General features: G+C 36.9%; 1 protein-coding gene across 4 annotated transcripts in view; it reads right to left on the bottom strand.

The window, feature by feature from the left end:
* FBXL4 (F-box and leucine rich repeat protein 4) overlaps nt 1-22,048 on the bottom strand; it is a 64,510-nt gene that overhangs the window by 32,698 nt on the left and 9,764 nt on the right. For all 4 annotated transcript variants that reach the window (XM_069011096.1, XM_069011098.1, XM_069011099.1 and 1 more), the window contains 2 exons: nt 14,774-15,119; nt 7,548-7,792 (listed from right to left, as the gene is read on the bottom strand). In XM_069011096.1, the coding sequence (XP_068867197.1) occupies nt 7,548-7,792; nt 14,774-15,119 (591 nt within the window). The remainder of the gene's footprint in view (nt 1-7,547; nt 7,793-14,773; nt 15,120-22,048) is intronic.

Raw genomic sequence — 22,048 nt, 5'->3', positions numbered from 1 at the left:
GTAATGGGTTTCCCATGTTACTTCCTAGAATAATGGAGCTACTTGCCAAAGAGCATGAATTAGTTTCCAATAATAAATATTCTAATCTGCTCTACTACCTACAAAAACATTCATGCACACAAAGCAGCTTCAGGTTCTGACACTTCCACCACAAAGTTAGTATTACTTCTTGGGTTTAACTCATGTAATAGAAATGCCACACAGACACAAGGCTCCTGCTTGCACAAAAATTCCTATTACTAAAATGAAAGAGTTATTAGCCTTCCCAAGCATTTGTTCATGCTGAAGCTTAGGATGAAACTGCTGCTGGTCTTAGAAGAGGACACATTCAGGGAGGCATTCCTCAATGACACCAACAGTAGCTCAAGACTTTAAAGCCATCTTTCAAGATCCAAGTTTTCAAGCACCTCCTTTCCTTATTTTTTCATTACTCACTCAAGTCATACTTGCCATTCATCATCACCTTTCTTTATTCCTTTCATCTTGCATATTACATGGCCTTAGTGTGATTATGCATATCCTAAGTAATACAGAGGGAAAAGGAGATTCCAGGGTGGTATCTCCATCCCTGGGTGTTTCCAAGAGTCACCTGAAACCTTGACTGACCTGATCTAGCGTTGGGGACACTGGCACTTCAAGTGGGAGCCTGGAGTAGACGACCTTCAGAGGTCCCTAACATCCAACATTTCTATGAGCCTAAGCAAACAGAAACAAAGAGAGGGTCTGAGACATGAAAGGGGAGACATAAGCGCCAGAGCCGCAGGAGTTCTGCCATGTATGGTCTTCAAGTCTACTCCTCCACTGTTTTTTTCTAACTCTACAGTCTCTATCTAGAATCTATTTTAGCTTTTAAAGTCAGAGTTTAGTCAAACACCAAGCAGTTTCCATACTGGATACAGTGAATTCACAAAGACTGGTAAAAGCCTTCCTGTGGGAATGTCAGAGCTGAAATGACATGACAATTCACAACAATTAATATCGGGTATTTAAACATTTAAGTGCTATTTCAGACTAGCAATAGAGTTCAACACTGTTATGGAGAAATGCAGGATGGAAATCCCCTGGAAATCAGAGTAAAGATATATGGATACATTGCTGATTACCAATTAGCCAATTCCTCTATTTAATGAGTGCTTTAACAATACATTCACACAGTTTCTTTCATCAACAAATTATCAGGTTTGTTTGAATGATGGTAATTTTCCATAAAACTTTGTCAGTCACCACTTATTATACCTCTAGCTTTTAATTTGCTAACAAATAAATATTTTATGAATTACTCCATTATAATAATGGATGTTAGTTTAACTGCCATATAATTTAACAGGGCTTGGCTGTTATAAATGTTAGTAGAGATCAATACTTTTCTCTTTCTAGGACTATTAAAAGTTAACATTACCAGGTCAGGGAAACACTCAGTTAACCCCCGAGACTTGGAGAAGAACTCCAGGCTCACCAGCTTGAGGAGTTATTATCCTCATAACATTTTATTTAAACTCATTACACTTGAAAAACAGAGGCAGAGAGCAAACACAGTGACAGCAACAAGCATTGCCCTTCATGGCTTTGCTGCCTTGTTGGAAAAGGTTATTTAAGTGACATGAAACAGAAACAAGGGGGGATAAGGTATATGCAGCAGGGTACAAGAATGAGAAAGAGAGGGACAGGAACAGAAGTAGGAATCTGAGGAAGTCACCAACCAGCACAGGGCAGAAAGCATCAGGCAGAAGTGCACAGTCCTCTGAATGATGGGGACACTGTGATCTTTGTTTTGCATTAAACAGACTGCTCAGTACAGAGGTTTTTGCTACTTTCTACGTGGATCTCCACGTAGAGCCATATGGCAAGGTAGAATATGAGTTCTCACGCTTTCAAAACAAATGTGGCATGGTCTTCATACTTCTCAGACTTAACAGTATCTGAATGACTGGCTCGATTTAGCTAATTTGAAAACAAACAACACCCAAAAAAGCACCTTCTACCCAAATCAAAACTTCTTCACATACCTCTCCTTTAATCACTGAGGATTGACTGGTTCCTGTTCTCAGTCTCTCCTCTGTTCTGCAGTCATCCATCCGCTTAGTTTTCCTTTTATTATCAATATTTTATACACACCATTTCTAAAGTGATTTCTCTTCATCCCTTCATGTTTATTATAAAATATGACTAAACAACCTAGAATAATGTGCATTTCTTTTGCTAGACACTGGATTGGGCCTTTCTGTTCAAGTTTATCCTCACTCTAGACAACAGTATTTCAGCCTTTTTAGTTATTCAGTTTTGCTTTTTTTGGTTTTTGGGTTGGGGGGGCTGATTTATTTTCCTGGGGGGAGGGAATTGTTGTAAGGAATCTCACTTTCCATTACCTTCTGCCTACTGTCAAGAACTGCTGCTTATTTTCAACCCCTTCAGCTTTTGGCAATGAGTAAGTCCTAGTAAAGTTTTTCTGAAACATCAAACATATTTATTAGCAGGCAGGATGATATTTGCTCATGGTGATGTTAAACCCGTCATGATCACAGGGTCACTTAGCCCACTAACAATTTCCAATCTTGTAATTCATGTCTGCATCATAAGCATATCTCATGAGACAAAATTAAAATCTAAGGTACAAGAGAGAGTACTCTTCATGTCAGAATGTAAGACCTCCCAAACAAAATTCTCAAAATACCTTTAGACATGTGCTTATGCAGATACTGAACACATCACATTTGCTTCAGTGGTTTCTGGTGGAACTGCACTGGACCCAGAACCTACACTTCACAGTTAGCTTAATGATCCTCACTTACTCTATACTCCCCAGTTTAAAGTTACTGAAAACTCTCCAACAAGCAGGGATCACAGTCCTGTTCTCTTTCGTGTATTCATCCTCCACAAACACAATTAGCTACCTAGTTTTATATTCCTTCAGTGCAATTAACACAACAGCTTTCTATCATGCTGATTTTACCAAATCTTTTTTCAGTTAAAATCTTCAGTACTGATTTTGTACTCATTGACATATATTTGAATTTGGTATCCAAAGGGGAGGGTGGAAAAGGTAAGCAACTTCCATTTGTGAATAACACAGGGTTGGACAGAACTTTTTCTTTAGCACCTTCCCTTGTAGTGTTACCTAACATCAGCATCCACGCTAGGCATGTTACCTCTGCTACTTGAGAGATATATAACATTGCCCCATTTGCCAGGCCTTCCTTGGTATCAGCCTCCTAGAATCAGTATTTTATAAAAACTACCATTTCTGTTTGCTTCAAGCCAACTACATGCTCCCTCCAGTTACTCAGGTCTCCTGCTTCCAGAGCCTGCCACCAGACAAGAAAAATGTCAAAATCTACTTGGATTTCATTCTTTCTCATTTCACTTCCAAGATCTTGAGGTCCCCTCTTTCTTATTTAGTTCTATCTATATGATTACTTGCACACACTCACGGAGCACTTTTTGTTTTACAATTACAGTCTTGCATTTAATAAAATGGTTTGTGGAATTACATTTTAATATCCTTCTTGTTCATGTATTTTTAAATTCACAGTGATGCTTTTCCTTTCGAGACTGCCACATTACACGACGACAGCAGCAGCAGCATTTAGCATGGGTAATTGTAACAAAAGTGTTAAGGTTGGTATGAGTGAAGAACAACAGGGTACACAGAGGTGTAGAAGCAGGAGAAAGAACAAATGGCAATATGAGGGCTGGTGGAGAGGTGTGTGTTGGTGGAAGTCAGATTAGCAGGTCATCAACATCATGAACGTTTGTGCACACAGTTTCTCAGGGCACATGGCTTAGGAGATAGAAGACAGGAGCAGCACAGGATGGTGAGACCACATGCTGGACAAATTGATTTGGACACATATCTTGGTTGTCTTGGTGCATGCAAGTATTCATGCTTGAGAGTGAGACTTTTGGAGGTAATTTGGTTTTAAAATTAAGTGACTTTCCCTTGCTCTAGCTATTCTAATTGGTACAATGTTATTTTCTACTCTAGCATGTATTACACCTTTTTGGTAAGCGAATCCTAAAACATGGCATGTAAGTAGGAAGAATATTAAGTATCTGATCTTGTGTTTTTCTCAACACAGATTAAACTATTTCAAGAAAAACATGCAAAACAAACATTATAGCTTACTCTCAGCTACAGCCAACCCTAATTTTACTAAAAACCTCTGGAAATTAAAGCAAGAGACAGACCTGATTTTTAAATTGAGAATCCCTGTGAAGTCACACATTACTCCTATTTTCTGTGACTATTTGATGCACATTTCAGTAATTTCTCTGACCTTCCTGCTAGTTTGACTCATAGCAAAGCCTCACCAAATTGAACATTGTCAAAACACACATCTACTAAAGCCAATGAAAGCCTTCAAACATGAACAACAAAACTGTTAAAGAAATATTCCTGGATGTGCTTGATATGCAAATACTGCATCACTAGCCTGAAAATAAAACACTATTAATTCTTTTTCACAGTGTAAAATGTCAGACATAAATAAAAATCCTAATTCCTCATATATTTAAAGCAGAAGAGTTTAAACAAGTTAATGACATTACCAGTGATCCAAGGAAACCTGCATGCAGAACTCTGTTTTTAAACTGTCATTGTCCTTGAGCTGTTTAAACCTCAGAGCATTTATTCAGCACCTCAGTATTTAGTACACCTCCAATCAACTCCCCTCACTCTTCCTATTTAAGTCCTATCCTCCCACACTGATATTCCCCCCTGGCATGAAGAGATTCACCAGACCTCTACAGCCAAGAAATGCAGTGCTGCTTATGTAATGCTTGCTGTGAAATCTTTGCTTATTCCCTGTCATTTTGCATTTCAGACTCCCGAAACTGCTCAGATACTCCTTTCACTTTTTTGTACACTTTTAGTCCAATCTAATATAAAGTTTAGTTAATTTATATTATATGCTGAAATGAAAAATTTATTATAGTAATTTCTAGCCCTAAGGAGTAGATGTTATCAATAAGTTAAAATACCTTCAGCTTTGCCTCAGGATGTTCATATGCCTGAAGCATTCTGCCTTCTCATGAAATACAGTATTTGCTCCAGTCACATTTCTTAAATTACTCTTAATTTTTTTCACTTTAATACATTTTAAAAGAAAATATATATTTCCAATAATTTCTTACTATTTTCAATAATTTCATGCACATACGAACATTGTAAAATAACAAATTTACACAAGCTACTAAGTTTTAAGACTGTCTTAAGAAACTACAGATAAAAACATTTTTGAAAGATATTTTCCAAAATAAGATTTAAGCATGAGTATCATTTAAACATACCCCAACTTGTAAAAATCATAACTTAAAACTGTACAACTGTAAGAATTAAACCAAATCCAGTTTTGAATTCAACAGTGCCAAATAACTCCAAATGCTGAGAAAAATGCAAAAATATAAGTGTCCTGGTTTTGGACAAAGGAAAAATGGTGTGAATTCTTGATTATGTGTCCTGGATGCTGTAATATCCCCAGGCTGGTGGTATCTTAATGACAACCAGGGCAACAGAACTAAAGCATTTATTGACAGATTTTTCTGTCAAGGAACAAATCTCTCTTACCAGGAAGCTCCTTTTTCAACAAGAGTTAGATTAATGCTTTTGAAAAGAAACTCTTGTTCTAGTAAGTCTCCTCTATTAGTAGATACTTTCATAGCAAATGAGCAGCAAATTTTCCTCTCCTGGAGGCCAGCAAATTTGACAAATATGCTGGTAAAGATTGTCAAAAGAAAAAGTGTTGGGGAAATTTTACTATAAAAGACTTTTACAGAACAAAGAGTTGCAAAATTTTTTCTGCAGTAGAAAAATGTTTAAAGCCAGACCTAGTTACAGTGGAGAACTTTTGTGTCAGAAGGGAAAATAAGCACAGTTTAGACATGAAAATTATTTAGCTTATAACTTTGCTTCTAAAATTTACAACTGAACTGCATCTCCCATTCCCAGACTGCATTCATCTCTTCCGAGAAATATTTTTTCCTAAAACTAAGATAACTTCAGAATTGCATCAGTGTCAAAAAACTTTTTTCCCCTTTGTTACAAAGAAATATAATCCCTTAAAACAAATATACACTGAAAATATTTACTCACAGATTATTAATAGTCAAAAAATGAATATTTATTATTTAAAAATGCTGTATACATATAAATGTTACTTGTAGTTCAGCACTGAAGCAAAAAAAAATTAGTAATAATAAAGTCATTTTCAACTAAGTGGAATTCAGAAATGCCAGAACCGTAAAGTTTATAAGTCTGAATTTGGCATTAATTTCTTCCAAGACTAAAAGGATTTTTAGCAGTACTGGATGCTAGAAAAAAAAGAATTAATGGAAATGAAAGAAAGTTGCCACAAAGATGCACGTATGTTACGTTTTCAAAAGACAGACTTAATAGCTAAGCATCAGAAAACAAGGCACTTCATGATTTCAGAGCTGAATTCTCAATTAAAGCATGTGCATTTATCCTCTGCATAACGTATCTAACATGAAATCCAAATTTAGGAGAAATTTTTGTACCCAATTCAACAACTAGCCAATGTCTATTTTCTCTTTCTACCAATAAGCACAAATAAGCATAGGGTTATTGCATTATACTGGAGGGTCTGGAAAAACAGAAGTGACATTCCCATCTTGACAACGTATTTCTTCAAAATATTTTACTTCCTCAGGTAAGGAATTTAGGCATGAAAGGAAAGAAAATGTCTGCACACTTGATTTAAACTTTTTATTCAGAAAACAAATGAGAGTTAAGACAACTTTTTCAGATATATTAAACATTTCTGTTTCTTATCAGTCAGTTTCTGCTTTCACTTGCCATTGCTGATTACCCTTTAGTTGAAGCAGCAACTTTTGCTTAAATGAAATGCATTGATAGAAGCTGTTTAACTAATGCAAATGAGCAAAGAAGCAAGAAATGATATCTTAAGAAAGCAGAGAACATGGCTGTTATACAGAGAAGAATCCCTGCAAATTTGCTATTTTAATGACCTACAGCACAGCCATATTTTCAGCTCATTGGAATATGCACATGCAACCCCCCTGTTTTCCAACAGGGCTAATGTTTTAAATCATTTTTATGAAAATATTTGCATTTACATTGGACTCCAGTGATTACTCTGCTCATACCATGTGAGCATGCAATCAGTTTATTACTGCAGCCATTCTAATACAGTCCTACTGATGACTCATCTGTACAAAGAACAACCACAAACATTTTCCTTGCGAGATGGATTTTTGACAGCTCAGTTCTAGCGGAGTGTTTCAGAAGCCCAGAAGAAAGCAAAACACTGCTCCCCCTGGAAGAAGTCTTTCAGTCACAAGCAGCTTGTAACATGCAGACTGTACAGATTGCAATGGACTTCTGCTGCTATACTTAGTATCTCTTACTGTTTTAGCTGCTCCTTTTCTCTACGTCATAGCAATCACACCCTTTATAGTAAATCCAAGACATTTCTTGCCTTTTAACAAAGTTTCAAATACTTAGTGAAACTACCATGCAGCAGCTCTGCAAACAGAGCTTGTCAAAACATTTCTGTACATTTAACACTGACCTGCTAAATCCAGAAACAGAGATGGCTCCCCTGTTTCCAGTCCAAGATAAATTCAGCCACTGGATGAGAGTGCAGCGAGACTGTAGGTACTCCAGGGATGTGTCATTAATCCTCGCCCAGTAAGGTTGTAAACTGAGATGAATGTATTGTAGAGGATCACAGCAGTGTTGATACAGTAGCTTACAAGTTTGTGCTAGTCTACACAGGTCTGGTACTGTAAGGTGACTCAAAATCAACTGGATGAGCTACATTAAAAACAGGAAAAAAAAGTCACAGATGGTCATATGGCACTTAAAACATTAAGGGAAAACTGCAAAGGAATAAGAAAATATGTTCTAACTTCAAAGAAAGTAAAACCTTTTAAGTAAAAGTAATCAATGATTTATTTGAGAAGTTAACTATTAAATAGAACTGCACTGGCTTCTCAATTTGACAACATGCTAAACAAGAAAGGAAAAAGCAGACCAGCATATGAAAGGGACAGGAAGCTTTCAAATTAGAAATTTCTTTACCCATGCTAATTTAAACAGTGATATATATGTAAACACTCTGTTTATATATGTCCTTTCACTAAGTCTGCTCTTTCACTGAGCAGAAAACAGAACTGGCATCCTCCTTCCTCTCCATATTTGGTTTTTAAGATGGGAAATATTTGCAAAGTACATGAAAAAACCATACCATGTCCCAGTTTTCCCACACCCTGAACCAATTTCAGATTTATTCCTCTTCTCTCTGCTTTAAAAATTACTGTTTTGTCTTCCATATTATATCCTCTCCTCTGGACTATGCAACCAGGTAAAAAATTCAACATGATGAGATCTCCTTTTACAACCTCTTCATTGCTGTAATACCTCGAGAGCATTTTTGTTCTACACCAGAGTCAAATCTGAAAGGCAAAAACCCCTTTTTAACTGTATCAGTTGAATCATCTCAGCTTCAGAATAATCACCAGCCTTTCTGACTGCCATCACTGTAAATGCTTTTGTAATGACTTATGTCACACTCTGAAGGTAAGAAATATTCCTTCCTTCCTATCACACTCTGTTTTCCTTTCTAAGGAAAGATCAACATGCACACAGACATAAATACTCGCTTTAGGAAATAACAAAAATGCCCAACAAAATAAATAAATTTCCTTTGGCTTAGGAACTGAGAGAAAATGCACACGAAAAGTGAAATCTAAAAATTAATGTTTACTTTACCAGAGCTGTCTCTAGCAGATATAAGTACCTGCACTCAAGTTATATAACTAAAATTGACTGTTTTCAAGCAGAGTGGGAAACAGTAACTCGCTGAAATCAATCAGTGTAAATTACAAAACCACAACAACTCACAAATCAACTTAAACTGAAGAGAATCCTGTGGACCTTCACAAATACCAACATGTTTCATTTTAATGTCTTAGAAGGATTCATAAGACAAATCCGCCAAAAATCAGAATAAAATCTGTGACGTAAAATGAAAATGGAGCTTTTTTGAGATCCAAACAGATTGTACTTCCAATGCACCAGTTTATTATGCAGCTACTTTCCACCTCCCCCCTTCATTTTTGGAACAACAAAACAATTCAACTTCCTGCAAAATGGAGAATGTTACTTCCTACTCAGCTCCAGATTTAGTATTTAGATTTCCAACAAGATCTACGTCTCTTAAAAACTTTTAGTTCAACTGCAATGCAAAAATACAGTGTTTGATACACTCCAGCTTTTTTCCTGCTTGATTTCAAGCCTTTCGTGTTCTCCTCTTCTTGCTTGTCCTTTTCCCTAAAAATAGCCCAGGCTTTTGTCTCTGCAGGTGTCTGGAACTCTTACTCAGATTGATGCAGAGGACCTGCACAGACATTTCAATGTAACAGCATTATATAATTATATATATATACACACGCACAAATATAATAACTGCAGTTATATTATAATCAGAAAAGTTTGCACCCAACTGACATTTAAGAACTTGTTGACATTTTGGAACCTAGAATATCCAAAATAACTAGGAGCTAACAAAGACATAATCCCAAGTTAGTAGCTTGATTTTTGCTCAGCTCAGTCCCATAATTAAGCTTTAAACTTGTCTAAAACAGTTTTGTTTGTCATTCTAATAGCAGATACCTAAACATATACCTATTTTTCTGAGGCCATTTCTGTATCTGAGTCCACTTGAAATAATTTTCGATATTCTGAAAGACAGCTTCAAACTATTTTGCAAACTTTCAGCTAATCCACACTACATAAGTCAGCTAAATATCTAATTTATTAATGCCTTTTCCCTCCGATTTTTCTCCCATGGTTACTTACTAAGCTTTCTAGAGCTGAAAGCTCAGCAGAGGCTGCACAATCAGCAGAATTTATGTCTACAATTAATGTAACATAATAACATCTGATAAAAGCAAAGTAACACAAATTTCTTTCAATGAGAAAAAAGTTATTTTGTAACTTCTGAGCAATACAGAGAATGGTGAATGAAACTATAAATGACTGAACAATGTGCCTTTACACTAATTGATGACTTCAGTGAGTGTTTTGTAACACGCAGGATGTCTTTCCACACCTGAGGTGAAATCTCTTATGTCTCAATCAAAAAAATCCATCTTTATTTTTTACTGAAATTATATTACTTCATAATACCTAGAATGAAAACACACAACAAAATGTCACTCCTATGACATTGTATTATAAAGTGCTTTTTTCCTGGCTTTTGGTTAAACAAAAATAACAAGTTCAAAACATGCAGGCTAATAACCATTAATCACCATTAGCCTGGAGTGTGGTGTCTGTCAGGAACATGCTTTTTATGTCTATGTATCCTAGCATAAAGTACAATTTGACACCATAATGAGTATGTGACATGATGTGCTGTACACAGCTATGCTGTGCTTGTGGTGATTCCAAGAATGCTACAGAACTGAGTATCCTCTTTGAAAGCTAATTTCATTATGCAGTTTCTCACAAACAACAGTTTTTACTGTGCTTTTATGAAAAATTATGACAATCATTATTATTTCACACTTTCTTATAAATCAATCAGTAAAAACAAAGTTAATTAGAAAAACCAATAGAAAGAGGAAAACAAAATATAATTTACAACACTGATTGCCTTTTTAGGCTATGATGGACTAAAAGTACAAAAGTACTCCCTCTCCCATTTCCAGGGCAAACATGGCACATGCCAGCCTTAAACATGTGGCAAGATCAATGCCAACTGCAATGAACACCTCCAAAACCAAAGGTTTCCAAATCATAATTCCCCACAACTCAACAAGCAATAGTACACAAAATCATTGTGCGCTGAGCACAAAAAGGATCCTGATTCATACCCAGTCCATATTTTTAAGATCATGGTAGTCCCTGATTACAGCATCTCACATACATGCATATTTTTTGAACTAACAACTAAAAAATATAACATCTTAAAAAAAAGAAAAAACAAACAAACAAACAAAAAGCATCTCACCCACTGCAAAGTTTGCTTATAAGACCAGAAAGAATTTCCACTCTTCAGTAGAGGGGGCAAAACTTTACCAATGGTGTAGTTTCTAATAATACTTATTGAACCAAAAGTTTATCTAACTTTTTTAAGCTTTTTTGCTGAGTAACAGCAAGGAACAACCATTTGTACCTAATAAAACACTACTTATGGTAGAGCACAATAATGCACAACTTGGTTTGCTCAGAAAAGAATGCGTGGATGCTGGTCAAACCTACAATAGCTGTACTTTCTACAAATTCCCTTTTTCAGTTCTTGCACATGAAGATGAAATTGTTTTCCAATAAAAAAATACACTGGCCTATGCAAACCACTCATTCAGAAACAAACAAATGAACGACTTGCAATTTTTTTACTCTGCAGCTAGAGGAGCTACAGCTTAGAATCCATTTAATTAGAACTGATATTAAAACATGCTCAGGTAAAGGACGAAGGATATGTGCACAAAGAGGCAAAGAGAGAAGGCAGAAAGAAGGTATTCTAGGGCTTTTGACATTTCTCACCATAGTTTAAGAAAACACACATCTCTGGTTCTACAACAGCGTGACTTGCACCAGCAAATGCACACACATTTGATAGTGCATGTGAACACCAGTAGACACCAACAGCTCATAAATCTTGTAGGCAGTTTTTGAAAAATCAGCTTCAAGGAATGACAAAGATGTCATTCATATCTTTCTATACCAAATTTTTTATAAAATCTATACTTTGGACTGGAGCATGCAGAGTGTCCTGACTCTCCTTTCTGGAGAAAAATAAGCTGGGTTTTTAGTAGCCAGCACATCTTGGTGAGTCTCAAACTGCACAACATGTATGCTGTGGCAGGTATTCCTCAGCTTTCCCAAAAGCTTTGAATTTCTTCAGGCCTCAAGTATTCCTGCAAAGCCAACTAAGACTAAGGCCTTACTCCTACCACTTTACAAGCAGCACGAGCTAGTCAATGAACTGGGAAGAAAGACAAGGACATGAAGTGTCTCCTCTAAAATCCTTCCTCAGTTTTAAGGTAGTTCTGGAGAAGAGATAGTACAAGTACTTCACGGCTACTAAGGGCTGGTTAACACCATCCAAGATTAGGGAAGGAAAACTCTCTCACCTAGGTCATTCAAAAATTTACACTTTCTTCTACAGAAGTCTGTACCCTGGGAAGTTGAGCATTTTTCTCTTTTTTAGACAGAAGCAATTTTACAATGTCTTTAGAGCTCAGAATGCAGCAAGCCATTCCTAATGCCATTTTCAAGAACATTAGACTCTATGAAAGGATAGTCTATGGAAGTTTCAGAAAGACAACAATGGCAAAAAAAAAAGGCTGGAGGAACTACTGTCTACTTAGCACAACCAATTCAGCTTGTGTATTTTGTGAATTACAGAGGGTAGTATGAAAAAGCTTCAAACAGCTCAAATAAGGAATAGGCATGTGCACGAAGACTTAGGACAGTTACACATTGACAATCAATATACACCTACAGAAAAGATACAATTTTTCATGTAATATATCAATCAAAACTGGAAGGAGTCGGCAATCGCCTTACTTCATCCATAGTTTGAACACTTCCCATAAAAATCTGACATTTGTCAGCCTTAAATACAGCATGCAGAGTACTGCTCCCATATCCAGTGTGATAAAAAACTGTCACAGTACCAAGGAAAACATTTTTGTTGTTCTGATGCCCAACCCTTCCAGCTGGACTACAAAGTAGGAAACTGGGACTTCTGCTGTCACAAAACCAGTCCAGAAATAGTCTTTTATAGTTCTCTGATGAATATTCCACCCATATTTTTAGTTTCTTTAAATCAAAGCAGAAGAAAAAAAATGTTCTTGGTATTGACAGACCATGTAAATTTATTCATGAACCCAAACATGCTAAAAAATGGATAAAAAAGGAAGCTGGTAGACAAACAGGAGAGCAGAAAAACACAATAAAGTACATGGAGACAGAAGTTCATAGGAATAACAAGACTACACAAATACTTTCTAAATTAAAATTTTAGTATGTGTAATCAACCATTTATGGTTGGATTCAATGATCTTGGAGGTCTTTTCCAACCTTCATGATTCTGTGATCACATGGAACAGAAAAGAGATTGATTAATCCCCCTGATATTCTACTATACTAGAAGTCAATTTATCCGGCCTTTTCAAACAAGAAAAATTCCTGTATTTAAATAAAGCTTTATCTACAATAATTTCTTTGAATTACTTAGACCAACATGTTTTCAAACTTTCAAACAAATATGCAAAGTACTTTCTTTACTTCAGTACTGCTATGTAAGCACCAACAGTAAAATATATTAAACACTATGTGGACTCCAGGGAAAAACCAAACAAACAATCAAAAAAACCCAAAAAAACCAACCAAACAAACAAAAACACCCCACCACTACCTCATTTATTATTCCACTGCATCAACAACAAAAAAATCCCAAACCAAACTCAAGAGGTTTGGTTTCAAGAGAAGTTTCAAGAGAAGACAGGTAAGAAATGTTACATTCTCTTCCTCACTCTTTCCTCTTTACAAGCACAGAAAATTTCTGCAGGCTACTAGGGTACATGGTCACCCAGCCATGGCCTTCATGTGTCAAACTGGGGTACTTGAGTCAAAAGATGTGGTAAGACCAAAATACTATTTGATTAGATCAGGTATTTCTGCAGGCACCCTTCCATCAGTGGCAGCACCTCACCACACTCCCTTCCCTTTCCAAAGCAAGTCTGGTTAAAGCCACAAGCACTCTGAATATTTGCTGAGTTACCACAGGAAATGAACACTTGCTGCCTCTGCCAGACTGCAGCACACTGAAGAGCAGGAACAATCTTGTCTCTGACCAAGTCCAAAGGTCTGACCAGTAAGTAAAGGCTCCTTTCTACTATGTGCCAGCAGTTTGTTTCAGGAGAGGTGAAGGTAATTGTTTCATCTCTCAATTCTTACTCCAATCAAGGTACCAGCCTCCATAAACAGCTACAGCCCACTGAGAATTGCCTGGCTGGCACATGGTATTCAACAATCATATTCCACAACTTCATTATACTGGAAATTAGAGGAAAGAAAATACTGATCTACAGACTCTGAGCACACTTGCAACTGTCAGGGGATCTGAAAGGAGTTTATTCACAACTGTTTTCTCTGCTAATGATAGAACAGAAAGTAGCAAGCATAAAAAGAAGACAGTGTGCAGAAGTCCAGCTATACGATACTTTACCTGCACCACAGTTCACAACTTAGCTGGATGGAAAAGGCTCATTTAATAATAATATAAAAATATTATGGAACTTTCAAGAACAAAGCTCTGTAAGTTTTGTAAGACAGGGAACAGGAAAACAAACTTTTAGCCTATTACAAACTATTTCCACTTCCAGGTGTTGACTGAATCTTTTCATATATCTTCTGTATATTTTCTTTGTCAAGCATGAGGACTAAAATCCTATCGGGAAACTGCTAAAAGCTTCTAAGTTCAAGAGCTAGAATAACTGGTGTAAAAACTGTGTGTGAATGCACAGATTCTTGAGAAGAGTGCAATAACTATGCAAATACCTAACATCCACCCACGTAAGCAAACAGACTTACAGAATTCAGGCATACCTAAACAGTAAGTGCAGGAGATTCACAAGGAATGCAAGGAACTGAGAAAAAGCAACTATCCTGACCAAAACCCTGTAAAGCACCTTTGCACCCTTAATGATCAAGACAATTGTGATTACATTTTGTAATTTTGACAATTACAATTAATGAGCATAAACATCCTTTTCTTACCTCATAAGGCAGTTTATCAAAATATCCATTAGTTGGCCATTCCCTGAGGGTAACAATGCTGAACTGTTTATTAAGGGTGTCCATTCCACAGCCAAACTTTTCTTCATCCTCATCTTCATCTATATCATTCATATCAATCATTGAAGTCTTAAGTGAAAGCACAGGCCTCTCTTTCACACCATGTAGTACTACTGCATCCAATTCAGTGTAATAGTCCAGAAGAGAGCTGTTCACTTCCAGTCGGATTAAGTTTGTGGGAAAGTTTATCTGTTTGATACAAGGTGTGAACTGCCGAGCCTGAGGACCATTCACCTTTGTAGGTGCCTCAGACCAAAGTATTTCCCATCTGTGAAAAAAAAAAGGACACACATACAGTACAGGAATTAAAATCAAGTTACTAAAGCAATTCCTGAGCACAGTAAGACAGCAGCATCTTCTGTCAGAAGTATTTAACGGGCAAGAAACATGGCTGAAAAGATGATTTATGAAATCTGTGTTTTCCCTAGATTTGATAAATGGATGAATTTAGGGATGAATTTAACAGGACACACTAATTCATGACCTTAGCATATTTTCTTCGCATTGTTAAATAACAAAACAAGCTGTAGACTCATAGTCACTTGTGTTAGTGTTATCTGTGCTCAAGCTTTTCTCACATCTCACAGGTAAGGTAATCGAAACAAATGGATTACTGATGTCTTCACAATGTTAGTTTAAGTACACAAGGAACAGTCTTGCCATGTAACCCAAACAGAGTCATCTGACCTCTCATTTCCTACAAAACAAAAGAGAAAAACCCCACTGCTCAGACTCTTTAACATCAAGCCTGTCCAAATTACAGTATTACAAGTCACTAAAAAAAAATTAAATTTTACTTTGCTTATCTGTCATGGGAAGCAAAATGTTCCTTTTACAAGTCATTCACTGACAAATTAGCAAAGAAAGTAGAATCTTCAAGTCATTTTTGAAAGGGTCCTTCGCAAAAGACATCAGAATTTCCAAACTTTCTCCTCTTTGGTCCAGTGACAGAAGTCCAGGGCATGCACAGAACTACCATATGTACATCCTTACTTTCACAGACACACCTCAAATCTCCTCCAGTAAGTGACAGGGAAACTTGCTGCCAACTGAGTAATCTGGAAGAACCAAATCTTACATTCCTTAGATCTTCAGCACTCCCAAACCTGCCTAAAGGCCTCAAAACAGAAACATGCTGTTTACATCTGCATGGGTCCTCATGCAGTGAATGGAGATCCCTCTGTCACTGATGCCCATATTTTTCCTCCTTCAAGTCCAGTTAATTCTTAAGGAAGAAAGCCTCCAGCAGTTACTACTGCTATTCCCTTTGGCAATATGCTTACCTCAATACTAATCCAGATACTTCCACATGTGCTCCATCTCCTTCTGATCACCCTAGTCCCAGCTTCAAGGTTTTCTCTCAGAGTACTTGTCCTGTCACATGAATCTCAGAAGCACTCTATCTGCTCCTCAGTACCTCAGCATCTTGGCTTTCCCTACTAGATACCACTACTTTGAACTTACAAGTATTGCTCGACACTGGTACCTACTGCAGAACACTTGTGGGGATAAGAGGGGAAATATTAATAAAAAAATAAAATCAGTCATGCTTTACTTTCAGAACCAAATGCTTAAACTTTTTCCATCATAACAGAAAGTAAAACAAATGTAGGGATTTTCATTAAAACACTGCACACAGCATAAGTAAGGTTGAGAAGTTTGATATTTGCTAGTAGGAAAATCAAGAAAATTAATCCATATAGGCTGAAACTTCCATTTCACAACAGACATTTTCAGGTATGCACAGATAAATTTTCCTATCCTACATCATGCTGCTCTCCAAGTACCTTATAGTGGAATGGGAGACTTGCAGAACTCTTATGTCCAAAGGAGAAAAAAAAAAGTAATGAACTAAAAACAAACATACAAGACTAGTGGGCATATGGCATATCAAAGTACTAACGTAGGAGAGTGGACAGCTCTAGCCTAAAATTAACAGTTTTCATAAGAGAGACATAATATTAAGGAAAGATTTCATTAATTTACAAAATGAATGCCAACTCATGGCAAAGTAACAGCTGTAGTCCCACTGTCACACCCTCTCACATAGGTCGATTCTCTAAGCAAATACTTAATGCTGGCAATGCACATGACCTTCCTTGAACACATCCAGATCACCATCTGACATTTTGCTTAGACACTTCCATATACCCGCTCAAGTATCCTTAGGGAACTCAAGGCTATTTTATCATTAATCTGACACATATTGGACCATCAACTTCTAGCAGAATGTGTCTGTTATTGACTTCTCCTTTTGTACCCTGGAGAGAGGATTATCTAGCAGCAGCAGAGCTCTGGAAAAAAATAATGCATCTGGAGATCTGGGTTCATCCAATTGCAGTGCAACAACCAACTCTAGCAAGCAGTATCCAGTTTCCAGTCTTTGTAATGAACTAGAGAAACTGGAAGACATGGAGCATGACTTCACAATCTTGTGAAACTCCACATTACATACCAAATGCTGATGAACAACAAAATTGGTGACAATTTTCCACTGTCCCTGTCATACTGTCTATTTTTTATCAACAGCCCACCAAACTTCAAAGGAATTAGCTCTTGGTTTGTCTGGAAAACCTCAAGTCTGCCAGGTTGATTTGATGACGTTCTCTGCTGTGGTGGCACCACACACAAGAACAGACAATAGCAATTGCTCTGTGTCAGGGCTGGTAAATCCTTCCCATGTGTAGGCTTGCTCTTAACCCATAGCTGCAAATGGAAGTCATCTCCTCCTCTACGATCACCACTGTGATACTTAAATGGGCTGCATGTAATCTGAATGGGAGTGAAGAATTCACAATGGGATCTAAAAAGTCTAAATTTCCAAGAGGCTTCAGCAGGAACTTCATTCTGTTCTGGAACATTCTTTTATTACGGTAATCCATTTAAAAATCTTTCCTAAGAAAGGCATTATTGCAGTCAGTCCTGGTTTGGGGATATATATCAAAATCAGTTTCCCAAATAAGGTTGCCTGCCATTTGTTCCAAGCTTACGATGCCCAATAAACTATTTAACCCAAAACAAAGAGAAACTGAACCCTAATAAACCTTTAAAGAAGTCAAAAGGTTTCTGCCTGCCCCATATCCCAAGTTAATTAGGTAGCTCTCAAAAAATCAAGTAGAATCAAATGAATGCAGGTTGTACATTATTTGTCCTCCAGTCTTGCAGATATACAGTAACAGCTGATCAAAGATGTCACAATGAGAACACTTTGCTAAGAAGGTTTCATCAGCAATGTGCTAGAAAGCCTCAGTATTTCCAACAAGGAGTGCCAGGCAAAGCCTGAATAAGAGTCAGCAATGCCTGCATTATTTTCTCTAGTCATTGAAGAAAAAGAGGACATTAAGTGAGTTTCTCCATTCAGCCTTAATGGACTCAGTTTTCCTATTAAATTTCTGTCTCATGAAGACAGACAGAAACTCAATTTTCTCTGATACTAAAGACTCCGTACACCTATGTGGTTAAAAAAAAAAAAAATCCCATTTCCTTTCCTTCACCATGAAAGAAAATACAGTCTAGTGATTTCTAGGCTGAGAATCATACTGGTAAGGTCTGTGTCAAACGAGAGCATATAGTTAATGCTTGCTTAATTTTTTTTTTTGACCTAATGCTGTTGGAAAGGTTTTTAATGGCTAAGATGAAGACCTGGTTACTTCTGAAGAAATATATGTAATAAGACAGTCTTTGGAAAAAGGGCTTCTAGGAAAAGTAATCAGATTTCTCTCCAGCAATACAAGATTAAACTTTGCTTGCAATTGCTGAGGTTTCTTGTATTGTCAAATCAAGATAGGTGTAGAAAGTAAAAAAAAACACTGCAAGGAATTCAATAAATGCCTTGTCTCAAGACACTAATAGCTGAGTTAAAAGCCAAAAGAAGGGAGAGTTCCAGATAGACAAACAAGGAGAACATAAGGAAGCTCAGAGAATATTTGATGGAAATGCACCTTGATGAAAATGCAGCACCTTTGATGAAAATGCAGCTTCTGCAACAATTATATGCTGCTCTTAGCCAAGCAACTGCACTGCAAAGAGCAACAATCTGTAGATTACCTACAGGAAAACATCTCCTGCCTGCAAACACGCCAGGGATGCTTCAGCACACTAGTTCAACCCAACCTGGAAAGTGTACCACTGACCTCAGCTGTGAGCTCATAAAGGCAGGGAAGACTGGGAAGATCATAAGCACAATTTAAGAATCATTCAGATTAAGCTAATAAGCAGAGCTCACGGCAGTCTAATTATTGTGGGAAAATACACAGCAAATTTTAATTTCTACCAAGAGATCAATTCTGAAATACCAGAGACAGCAGACAGGACTCCAAGAATGCTCAGGACACTTAAAATAGAAGAATGGACTTCAAGTAACTGTTCTGTCTACATGAGCTTTTTAGGCATTTCTCAAAAATGACTGTATTCCATGAATCCAGAATTCATTTTTCTGTGACGGACATCAGAACAAGAAAAAGCTGCTTGCCTGAAGATGTCAAAACAAGTTTTAAGTAAGGATGCAAATGTCTAGAACTTGCGTGTTACACATAGGTGAGATACAGGCCTGAAGGTTCCTTATCACACTCGAATGTGTTGATGGTATCAGCAGTGTTTTGGGTGTTTTCATCTGAGATTCACAGGGAATAAAAGGTAGAGTGAAAGAACCATCTGAATGCCACTCTCTACAAGAACTCATGATATTTTACATTCAGCACACTGCCTTTCTGGTTTCACTCCCTTTTTTTAAAAGGGGGATTTTTTTTTTTTAATCAACATTTTGATCCCTCCTGGCTGCTTAAATACAATAATCTTCCCATTGGAAGGAGAGGGAGCATTTTATTTTGTCATCTTCATTAGCCTGATCCTCTGGTTTGTAGCAGCTTCTGCCTCTACAGGATTTAAGACTTTCAGAAACAGAAAGAAACTTTGTACACAGCAAACACAGCAAAGCTTGGAAATACTGAGCCACGCTTAATTTTCTAGCAAAATTCTAAATGACATGATTCTAAACAAATTAAATAGAAATAAACAACAGGAATACACAAGGCACAATGGAAGTGGTCCCAGACAAATGATCATGGTATCTCACCCGTGAGAAAAAACCTAATCAGTGTCACACTTTATCTGTAGAAAACAAAAAAAATTAATCACAAGATAATCTTTAATTATTGAAGAAGCAATCATTGCACAGCAGTATGGACATATGCTATGAAATACCACCCCAAGTATAGCCACATATTCCAGACTAGTTAGGAATCTCTGATTTTGAGCCTTTGTAAAAGCACATGAATATACAGTGTCACTATGACTAATATGATTTAAAAACAACTATCAAATTAAGTTTAAAAAGACCACAACAGGACAATAGGGACCATTTTTTTCTTTCCTATTCCAAACTTAAAAACCAGAGTTATTTTTATAAAAGGAAAAAGTTGAAAAACTTCTGAAAAAATTATTTTTTACTTGGTGACTCCCATTTAAACAAAGACTAACAACAGCTAACTATTAAGAATATCAAAATGTTTTCAAAAGGGCTGACACCGAAGAAGCCATTAGGGAATCACCAAGAGTAAGACTTCTAGGTAAAAAAGGGGGGAAAAAAAGGAAAGCAAACATTTTTCTCAACACAGAAGCTAGCTGTATCTTACCCATCAATTTAAGACACTATGAGAAACAAAGAAAACTCTCTTGGTTGGGTTCAGCTCATGCTGAACTATCAGCTGCATTTGTCCCCACCACATGTGTGTAGAGCTCTGCCTCTTCCAGTGGCTGAAGCTTGGTGACAACTCAGCATTGTCACCAAACCCTACAAACACAGAATGTGCACTACAGTACAAAGTCCCAGGGCCACACTAGTATAATAATCATAACACAACACAATCAAGAATAGGGATTGATTTCTTCACCATATAAAAACTGAGACTTTATGTTACAATATTTCCTTAATCTCAGACTATTAATTTTTTCTTGGGTTTTCTGCACTCAGGTAATTCATGCAACAGATCTGTACATGGAATGTTAGTATAGTTTAAGGAATTACCAACACTTCTCACCAGCCAAGGTATGACAGGCACAAAACCACAAAAGATTTCCATGTGCTGTAGAACAGCAGTTTCTCTGATATTTATGATTTTTAAAAATTGTTTAATGTGGAGAAAAGTGATATAATGCCTTCTGTGTTTAAAGCAGCAAAAGATATGAGAGAACAGAGGATCCTCCAGTTGCTGGATGCTGGTTAAACCATAAGGAAAAAAACTTTCAAACTAACTGTTGTGTTCTAAGCATTAGGATTACTTAGAAACAATCACATGCCCTCTGAGAAGTAAATGCTTATTCCCATTCCATGAAGATCTGACCCCACCTCTAAAGACACTCTGAATAAAGATCACCAGCATCATACAAAGCTGACAGCAGTACTCCGTGCACCAGCAACGAAGGAACATGACCAAAGACCATTTTCTGAACACCTGCATGAGTTGTTCTTTCATGCAACTGAAGCATAAAGTGAGTAATATATTGACTAAATATGTGAATGTTAGCCATTTTTTAAGAATACATAAAATTCTCTTGAGCAAGAACTCTGATACACTAGGCTCCTTACAGAGACTCTTGTAGCCTAGAAGTTTTTGCACACAGCAAAGTTTTGAATGAGCTGTTTTAAATACTAGCCAAAAAAAAAAAAATTACCTAGTTGGAGCAATATAATCAACTAAACATAACATTTAAGCAAGTCTGAACAGACTTTTTCCTCTTAACAGTTTTGACTTCACTGCTAGTTTGGCCTTCTTTGTATATCAAAAGTAAGAACTGGTGAAAAAGAACTTTGCTGACGACCTGCCCTTTCTACACTGGTGTTCAGAAACAGATACAGCTGATAAAACAAAGCAGCACTGAAAGGTTTCTTTGGTAATAAGGTGATTGAAAACCAAGTATCAAAATAGTCAGAAGAGAAAAACAAGGTTCTAAGTGCCTTTTCAGTAAGTAGGTCATGGCCTTTTTTAACAGAAGAAAATAGCATGGCAGTGCTTCAAGACCAAAACATCAGTTAAACGAGGAATCACCTGAGATTATAACAGCATTTCATCTTTAAAAAAAGAATTCTTGGCTGGTATCTCAGAGAATTTTTGCAAGTCAAAACAAGGGACCACGAACAAAAGCAGAAAAGAGACTGCACTCCTGCAACTCTTCAGATTCCCCTATAAAGGTGAGCAA

Source organism: Aphelocoma coerulescens, chromosome 3, assembly GCF_041296385.1.
Source record: "Aphelocoma coerulescens isolate FSJ_1873_10779 chromosome 3, UR_Acoe_1.0, whole genome shotgun sequence".
Lineage (NCBI taxonomy): Eukaryota > Metazoa > Chordata > Aves > Passeriformes > Corvidae > Aphelocoma > Aphelocoma coerulescens.
This window is presented reverse-complemented; position numbering and strand designations above follow the sequence as displayed.